This window comes from Nansenia antarctica (genome assembly GCF_963989245.1).
Source record: "Nansenia antarctica genome assembly, chromosome: 3".
In the NCBI taxonomy this organism is placed as follows: Eukaryota; Metazoa; Chordata; class Actinopteri; order Argentiniformes; family Microstomatidae; genus Nansenia; species Nansenia antarctica.
In genome coordinates this window covers 45964407-45974524 of record NC_137688.1, presented here as the reverse complement: position 1 = coordinate 45974524, position 10118 = coordinate 45964407, and the positions used below count along the sequence as shown (strand labels likewise).

General features: G+C 40.3%; 2 protein-coding genes across 2 annotated transcripts; both read right to left on the bottom strand.

Moving 5' to 3' along the window:
* Positions 1 to 356: 356 nt before the first annotated feature.
* Positions 357 to 4059, bottom strand: LOC308154140 (uncharacterized protein; the record flags this gene model as incomplete). Its single annotated transcript, XM_080527317.1, has 4 exons — positions 357 to 434; positions 2166 to 2251; positions 3043 to 3219; positions 4020 to 4059. The coding sequence occupies 4 exons, from the start codon at positions 4057 to 4059 to the stop codon at positions 357 to 359; spliced, it is 381 nt and encodes a 126-aa protein (XP_080383443.1).
* Positions 4060 to 6843: 2784 nt separating this feature from the next.
* On the bottom strand, positions 6844 to 9900 carry fhl2b (four and a half LIM domains 2b; the record flags this gene model as incomplete). Its single annotated transcript, XM_080526147.1, has 5 exons — positions 6844 to 6995; positions 7287 to 7473; positions 7766 to 7935; positions 8814 to 8988; positions 9745 to 9900. The coding sequence occupies 5 exons, from the start codon at positions 9898 to 9900 to the stop codon at positions 6844 to 6846; spliced, it is 840 nt and encodes a 279-aa protein (XP_080382273.1).
* Between the last annotated feature and the right edge of the window lie 218 nt (positions 9901 to 10118).

The following is a 10118-nucleotide window of genomic DNA, read 5'->3' as shown; positions in this document are numbered from 1 at the left end:
AAATTAGTGGGTACATTTAACATATACAGTAATTCTCTATGTTAAATTATAATATATATAAAACATACTGTATGTATACCACGGTTAGCATTATTGGCATATAATAATATTATATTAATATAATAATGTATATATAATATTGTATATTCTCTTCTCTTTTGTTCTGGCATGAACGGCCTTACAGTGCAGGACCAGCATCAATTCAAATGTCTATTCAAATGCTCAAAGTGAATTAAAATTAAAATCGACCCCAAGCTTGTTATAGTGGCACAATTACAGTTGGTCAATTTTAATTCAAATGATGGACGTGGCAATCTATTGACAGCCTGGGAGACCTGAGTATGGAAAGGAGGCACTTACATTCTCTTGTATTTGTTGACCTCAGTTATAGACATATTCTCCATATCGCAGGCAGCATTGCTGACTGGGGATTTCTGCACATCAAAACAAAAACCGTTGGGAACAGTTAGTTATAGCAAGAACCAGAATGTTGAAAAGTTTAGCTTTTCTGGAAAATACATTTCTACAGTATGTTTCAAAAAGCATCCTGGCATACTAAATATGATATAATTAACATAACACTGCACAAGGCAAGTTGAAGATTGTATTATTATGAAATAAAAAATTTGTCTAAGATACTTCTTCTTGCTAATATAGTAAGTGTGCTATGTAATCTATTATGTCAAGACTTTTTGGGGAATACGAAAGACTTGTACTGTTTGCTTGGAGCTTATACTGTGGTTCAACAGTTTTTAAGACACCTCTCTCAATGTATGAAGTATGCAAACTGACATTTTGGACAAAGAGGTAGATGCAAGCATCATTTCACATCAAATCAACACACAAAATAATATTTCTACACCCACCATCTCAGATTGTTCTGGAACGGTTTATGTAGTTAGAAACAGATAAGAGAAGTAGTCCTGCAACATTATTTTGTAAAAATAATAGATTATTCCATGGTATTCAAACCACAATTTAGACCAAAGTCCTATCTGGGAATGACGAATATAAGAGGAATCCAAAACACCCATAAACCCTCCAAATCGCTCCTTAAGTAGATTGTATCGGCCAGTATGGAATATCAATTCTCTGACAGTCATTTAAGCTGTGTGTCCTATGGTCCATTATAGGGTGAGATAGTAACATATTCTGACCACTAGATTGCACTGTCCCTGCTATTAGGTGAAAAGTGCCAACAAAATGAATTGTTCTCAGTGTTAATTCACAAGTTAACCTTCAAATTAGGGCTGTGTGATAAAACGATACAGCTGATTGTCGCAATAATATTTTTCGCAATACTGTGTCAATAATCCTGGCCTAGCATTGTGATCCTTTTATTTATCTGTTTACAATTTATGAAAATTGCTCAATTATCTTATTTCTCAGAGATTAATCTATATTTCTAAAAAATATATATTTTTGTTCCAAAATGTACCCTTGCATACTTCGTACACTGAAAAATACACATACAGAAACACACATGGTGGGTGTCATGGCTTGTTGATTTTGAATGACCCGTAAAGTAAAAACAATGACATGGAGGAAAAAGTAATGAATTAGCAAACTGGGATGGCGAGTGGCGACCTCACCAAAATGTTTGGTAAGAGCTTAAATGTTTCTTAATAATGAGAAATACAGTCATGTACAGTCAGTAATAGTCTACATAGCCTACTAGCCATTGAGACAAATCATACTCTCTCTTTTCAATTTACACTGAACAAAAATATAAACGCAACACATTTGTTTTGCTCCAATTTTTCATGAGTTGAAATCAAAGACCTAAGACTTGCACGCTCCTTCAAAACTTACAACATCTGTTTCAATTGACTAGTGTTAAAGCATTGTAGCTAAGTCCCTTGTCCAGCAGAGACAATAGGTCTCATCTGTACATACAGACCAGGCTATCCCAGTGGGACTAGTATTGTGCTTTGTCCAACTAAGCATATGATCTTAACTAGCAGAATAATCTAGTAAAGACTTTTAAAATCAAAGAATACTCATAAGAACAATGCCACCCTGGCCCTTTCCAAACCCTGTCTGAATACAATGATTGGGTAAACAAGTGATGAACTGATGAACATAAAGGGTGGGGACAAAATATGATGACCAATGAAAGAAGACATTGACACAGTGCCATTAATTGGGGAATTTGGTCTATTCACCTTCTCTTTACCATGGGTAAAGCTATCAGTCTCCCTTTCCCAGGCTGAAATGTTATCAGTCCCAAAGGGAGCAGCTAGGTTGTATCCTTCAGATGTCATGATATCAGGGGATGTTGCATTACTTCCGCTGTAAGTAGAAAACCATAAGAGTACACCCTCCTTCCAGAATGTTAGCCAAGAGGCTACAATTTCAGCATGTTAGACAATTAACCATCTTTGTGCTTTCAGACTCAACCAGCACTGTTCTCCTGGAATTATAAGCATGCTCTGTTTACAACTGCCGTTTGGAGACACATGATGCAGTGATGATGCACCTTGCATGATACACCTTCCATTAGAATAATAGCAATAACAATTTCATCAAAATGTTACAGGTAGGCTACCTCTTTTGCTCTTCGGGTCCAGGGGTACTGTACCAGTCAGATGGTGTGTAAGGTTTTGGGGTTTTATTGTCCTTATTTTCCTCATGGCTCAATAAACCTATGGGTATTAGAACAACACAAGAAATTGACAATAACATTTTTGGGAAAGTCGTTGGTTATTCTCTTTCTGTTTAAATCCCTTATTCCGGGAATATGTCTTAAGAATCTAACTGGAGTAGCCTACAGCCTACACAACGCAGATGAATCTAACTGGAGTAGCCTACAGCCTACACAACGCAGTAAGAATCTAACTGGAGTAGCCTACAGCCTACACAACGCAGTTGTTGAATTGAACATTATCTTCTTTACAGACACCCTAAGTCCCCCTAAGAGTATTTTAATTTAAAAAGATATCAAGGCCATTATATGCTGTAGTACAGTGAAAAGGTCATGGGTAACTCCTGTAAGAGTGTGTGAAATATAGCATGTTTATTAGAAAGACGAAGAATAGTTACCCTTCTGCCCCCCTTGTTTGGCAAGTTTGACATAATCAGAGTCGGTCGCAAATATTCCCACACGACGTCCACTGATTCTTGCCTCCGGTTCAGTCTCAGTAGCACTCTGAGACAGTCCCGGAATCTGGGAGGTTGGGCCATTGGCGCCATTAGTGCTGGTAACAGCAGTCTTAATGCCTGTAATGTAATATAATGGTATTAGTAGTCGACTCTTCTTTTATCCTGTAACCATGATTTACATTTCATTGTGGATTATACTCATTGGGACTATGCATATAATTGGGACTGGGGTCCACTAGCAGATGTGAGTCAGCAAGTGAGAGCTCTCCATTGTGCAGTACTCACACTCTGGAGTTCTTGTGGCACATAGTTGTCGTAAAACAATGACCTAATATCAGAGTGACATGGGGTGCCAAGCAAGCTTCTTGGCAGGGCTGATGTGCAGGTTTGATTATTCACATCTGCTACACTAGCGACGGTGTCAGAGTTAGCTGTCTAGCTGCCCCCTTAAACCCAACACAAACACTCATGGCCTCTCTTAAACACAAACGTACACTGGCGAGTCAAGATGAGCCAAGCTGAGCAGTCATGGGCCTGCTTACACATCCAATAGTCCCTGAAATAGTACTGGAAAGGACAATGTAAAAGGGAAATATGGGATGGTATGGCCCTCTACAAGTTGTAAAACCCCTATCTCTGTGCCGGCCTACATGATGGCAGCTGTATAGGATTATCCCGCATCATCTCAGGCCTTATCCCGCATCATCCCTGACCCTATAGCATTGGATTTGTGCATAAGCTGAGAGAAAAATGTGGAATAACTAGAATGAGCTCTAGTCTAAAGCATTACATCGCATCCATCAGCCAAGAGGACCCTAATAGTGCATTTAGCAACATAATTAGATACAGACAGTGCAACTGGCCCGTCTCACTCCAGAGATGACACAGCTTAGCTTGTTACACTAACGTTAGCTTACCACCAGGTTTGGTTCGTCGATGGTTAGGTGCAGCACTCATTTCAACAGAAGATGATTTCCAAGACCAGAATAAACTGATGGGATAAAAAAGAGACGCATCATATGACCTGATAACTATTAGTCAGTATACTACTAGCTAGCGTATCTTGATGCGAACATTAATTATTTATTTCGATCTGAGTGAGAGAAAAAAACACCCACAACCTTTGTGTTTCAACACAAATGTCTAGACAATCTGCTAGCTCACGTTCGCTAACATGAATACCAGCCGGTTGGCTGGTACAAAGCAAAGGTACATTAGCTAACTGGCTACCGTTGGCTAAACCATATTAGCTACCAGTTTTTATATCATATTATCAGCTCGAAAAACAAAACATTTCTTTCGAAAATTGTAATATTAGGCATTCAGAAAGTTTGAGAGAGAGATAGCTGTCTTACACAATTCGTGTGCCGGCAATCCCCGATGTTAGAAATATGTCTGGATGGATGGATGGTGGTTTTCTGAGCCTCCGCCCTTCGGGTTCAGCCCTTCTCACTCAGCCTCCCTTCAAAATAAAAGTGCCTTATGAATAAAACGAAAATTAATATATTAAAAATAAAATATATTATAGCCTACTGTTTTATTCAGCGTCCATCAATACTGTGCACGTAAGCAATAGTAATTATTGCATTTTTAACAAAAAGTAGAAACAATTATGATTTATCGTATTTTGTAGGACGTATTATAGAGACTGTGTACACTGTACAGCATGTAAAACGTGGGGCTGAAAACACAATGTCGGGCATGCGGTTTCTACCTAAGGCTATGCTGTCCGATACTGATTCAGTATGTGATGCCAACACAATCGGCTGTAGAGAGAATGCCCTACCTATCTCAATAAAAGTCCTGCATTAGTGCTATTGGTTCAACTGACGCAATATCGCACTATATGGAGCACTGTGATGCCAATATGGACTGTAGCCTAGAGGGGAAAACAACTACAACATGGCCATCATATGATCAAGACCAGCAAGAAAAAAGAAAAGACAAAATGAAAAGATAAAAGACACCTCAACCTTGGCATGCATGTCCACCTGCCCCCACATTAGGGATATGGGTCTTCATTTGTGCGCTCTGTGATATGTCACTGCTCTTACATCGGAGCGCAAAATGATGATCTCGTTTAAGTCGACCCAGACCAAGACAAGTTTCTAAGGCAAAACCTTTTGAATTATTATGACCTTATGTATAACTGAATGAGATCTGAAATAATTTGATCGGATTTAAAAATCCTATGCAGACTGGTAGACATTATACTATAGCCTACTATTTTTCTCCAGTGGGTGCTCTAGTTGTGCCACTAGATGGAACTCAAGGTAAGGGTATTTCCTTTTTCAATTTGTATACTCCTTCAGGGGCATTCAGAGTCATAACACAGTACATTTCTTTGATTTGCCTGTCTATTGTGTATTCCGAGGACCTTGTGCTTGTGTTATCCTCTGGGACATTATCTCTCTGTGTGCATTTTGTGTTGCTCCCAAATAAATTCAATTAATCAACGCACTTCTACTCTGTCTTACAAACACAGCTTTACACAACCTTCATCTGGTCTAACACTCAGCTACACGAATAGAGTCTCCCCCATATCTTTGGAACAGCCTGCCAAGCCATGTCAGACAGTCAGACACAGTATAATTTTTCTTTAAATCAGGTTGGGAAAACAAATTATCTTCTGAATCAATTTATATCTATTTTGTAAACTCTTGTCACATCTGTTGTCACATCTTTTACCATTGTTGTATCATGTGTGTGATTTTATCTAAAAGTGAAGTCTTGTGACCGAGAGGCACTTTTAAACTCAAATAAACTTGACATGTGAAATGTTAACCCTTCACACATGAAAAACAGAATTTCATGTTGAATTTAAGCAACTTCACTAACACATGACTATCACATTTCTAATTTTCTTTTTTTATAATACTGTCACATGTATGTGATTATTGATGTCAATAAGCAATTGATCTACATTATGTTAATTACTCACATAGTGATTTCTGTAGTGATGAATAGTATGTTTTTTCACATGTCCATGTGAATCTATATGGAAATCATTCTAGGGAATTACCCTTGATTTGGCTAATAGCCATTGACAAAATGACTTACTTTGGCGGTGGAACTGTTCATACATATTTTTCCAGTCGCCAGACATTTCCAATAAACAAAATGTTGGAATGATTGATGATTATATTTTTGGGTATTAGGTGACTGTGGTGATCGTTGCATCTACCACTTATTCTCTCTGGAGATTTCAGACATTCACTCAATAACCAATAATTCAACTTATCCATTGTAGGTCTGTTTTCTAAATCTGAATCACATTGTGGAATGACATAACAAAGGTTTGCATCTGATTGTCTTATCATGTATTTCAGAGCTGTCAAAGAAGTCCCTCTTTAGATATTTTAGTCAACACTGGGTGGCATATGCAATGCTTTTATTTCACTTTAGAGTACATAAACATTACATATGTTCATTATATTTCACTACTCTAACATGAATAATAAAACTCCTGTTAGTTATATCATAATAGAATAAATTAGTCTGGACAAACTTCAAAACAAATTAGTCTGGACAAAATTCAACTGGACAAACCAGAGACAATGGTTATGATTTTAAACAACATTCAAATATCAAATACTATAGATGCAAGTTAATAGATATGATCAAACTTTAATACTGATGTCATATTGTGCTCATCGTATTAGACAACATCTTATCAAGTTGAGACCAGTACATGCAGAAAACCTCTGCATGACAGTGGTCTCAGTGAGGGTGACTTGTGTCTCAGACACCTTTTCCACAATCGGAGCACATGACCTCATCGTGGGCCGTCAGGAAGCCTCTCCCCACCAGGGAAATGGAGCACTTGTTGCAGTTGAAGCAGTCGTTGTGCCACTGGCGCTCCTCAAACGAGATGTACTTACTGCCGCCTAGACCTACAACCAAGCACAGTGATGGATATGAGCATGCGCAATTTCCTTAAACACCTCCTTGATAGCTAATGTAATAATGGCCTAATTGAGTGAGAGTGAGTATACTGGACATTTTATGCAAAGCACATGACTTGGAGTAGGGCTCCAAAACCAAGATAGGTCAGCAGACCTTTTTAGATACATCGTAACCTCACTGCCAAGATCCTTGAGTTACTAACTTCTCAGTGTAAACTATGGCAGGTTTGATTGAACCCTCTCTCTGTATGATGGTATGTGGGTGCAGGGTATCCATACCACCGATAGGGGTGGTGCATGAGGCACACGTCTTGGCATACAGGTTGCAGAAGCAGTTGAGACAGTATGCAAAGTCATCCCGGGAGGTAAACCGCTGGCCAGACAGCTGCTCCTTGCACACGGTACACAGGAAACAGTCCTTGTGCCAGGGCTGGTCACGATAGGTCACCCCACCGGTGAGGATTGGCTAGAGAACACAGAACAGGAAGTGTCATATTATTCACCAGTCACTGTTACCAAGACTTCTTTACTTATGGAGCATTTAGTAGTACATTAATCAACTCAACTCACTGTGAGGCCTCTAACAAGACTGCAGGGCAAGCCCAACCAAAACATGGTTTTAAATGGCCTGGCACAGAGGTGTTAGTAAGTTCAAGTTTAATGAAAAAGATAGCTAACATTACTATGCAATGCTAACCATACAACACAACCTCACATTGTGAAACCCTTTGGTTTCTTTTGTTTGGTTTACTGATTACCTTATTGCACTGAATACACTGCATTGCAAACTGCTCCTCATAGCAGGGTACGCAGTAGTTACTGTTATCCCTGTGGATGAAGCTCTTGCTGCCAATGGGCTGCAGGCAGTGCTGGCAGGTGAAGCAGGCGTCATGCCAGCTGTTCCCCTTATGCTCCATCTTTTTGGAGCCTGAAGATGAGAGAGGTAGAGGTGGAAGAAGAAGAGAGAGAGAAAGAGAGAGAAAGAGAAAGAGAGAGATCAAGACAAAGAAGGAGGGAAGGAGATTGAAGCATGGTAACAATAGTGCCATTCAGAGAGAAAAGCAGAATGGGACACCCACAGATCTGACACAAATTGTATAACAATATTAGTGGGGTGCGGGAGTTGATTAAACCAATGTATGACAGACATACATTGAAACCAGGGGAAGCTGCCAGGAGGCTGAGGATGGCTACCATTCCACATCACCCCTGTCCTCCAAAACCTACACTGGCTCCTGGTCAAATACAGGATCCAATTAAAATTCCTACTCATCACTTACAAAGCTATCAACAATCTGGCCCCCTCCTACCTTGTCGACCTCGTCCCCCTCCACACCCCCCTCCCGTTGCCTCAGGTTTGCTGACCAAACCACCCTCAAGACCACCAGGACAAAGCTCCGGACCTGGGGTGATATGGCCTTTTCAGCCGTAGCCCCGTCCCTCTGGAACGCCCTCCCCAACCACATCAGACAGGCCAACACCCTGCCAACATTTAAACAGGCCCTCAAAACTCACCTCTTCAAGCTTGTCTGACTATATCAGTTAACCCTCTCCCCCTCCCCACTAAAGTCAAACTGATTTCTGTCTGACTGTTTGGCAAAACGTTACATAAAGGTATAATGCATTCTGACATACCATTTGTAAGACTTGGCATAAGCTCATACTGTATTGGCTAAGTTATTATCAAGAATTTTAGCCTGCCAAAAATGTATAGAAGATCCTATCGGGATTTGATGATAAAACATTGAGGGGCCCATGGCACACAAGTCACCACAACTCATAGTTGTTCAGTTCCTTACTCCTTACCAGGTGTAATGGTCATCTTACACTCATGGCACTTGGAGGAGTATTCATTGGCGTAGCACTCAGGGCACATCATCATATCGTCCCTGGTGGAGAAGGGCTTATCCACCAGGGAATTACTGCACTTGAAACAATGGAAGCAGTCGTCATGCCAGTGGCGGTCCTTGTAGGAGAGATCCTGTGGGAGGATGGGACAACAGCTACTTAGTTTGCAGTGGAGAGAGGGAGATGATCACAGGACAAATGGAGGTTTATGTAATCCTATTGCTTAATCATGTCGTATAAATGTATGGGGTGGATAAAAGGCTATGTGGTCGACCTATATGAGATCTACTAAAACCCAATACATTTGAACAGGTTATCTTATGGGTTCTCTTAAGCACTAGGCACTGTGGCATCTAGTGTGAATCTAGTGTTGCAGTCCTGTGTTCAAGGATGTAACAACTACTGTGATAATGGTCTGTGTCTTTGGTGGGTTTTTCCAGTGAACAGGACACCATCCTTATAACTCCTATGAGTAGTGCCAGGGATTTCCCTAACCACATGATCTGACCAGAATAAAACCTGATCTCCACAAAGGAGCTTCAGTCCTCCTCACTGCTCGTGAGACACTTGATAATCAACATTACGTCTCACATCATATGGCGACCGAGACAGGGGCAGGCTGGGGGAAGAGGAACCTTGTCCTAGGTCCCTCCTGTGTCTAGGACATTGGTCTTCTAACTGGTCTGCTACTAACTAAAACACATGACAAATCCACCCCAGCACTTTTTTTTCAACTTTTCTCACCATTTCTAGTCATTGGCCTTAGACCAAGACCTTGATCCCAAGGAGCAGAGACAAACAGTATTTAATATGTTTTGTACTGTACTGTAACTGCAGGTGTTTTTAGTTGAGATAAGCCAATGGTGTGCATTTTGGGAAGGGGACCTACCCTGCTGTTGGTGCCAATCGGTTTCTGGCATTCCTCACAGACATTGGAATAGGTTTTCTCATAGCACTGCACACAGTATGGATTCTCCTCCCACAGAATGTACTTCTTCCCATACAGGGACTCCTTGCAGTCATAGCAGTTGTAGCTCTCTGACATTTTGCTTTCAATTTCCAACTCCATTGCCTGTAGAAGAGGATATACATTTGACATTTGGCCTATTTCCTTCAAATACCATTGCTGGAGTGCTGAGTGGACAATTGTTATCAATATTGGTTATCTCTTAAAATAAACATTCATTACATTTCCATTAATGGTTGCATTCGTCCTGGCAGAGGGGACACACTCTGGTCAAGAAGGGTATGTCTGATATAGGG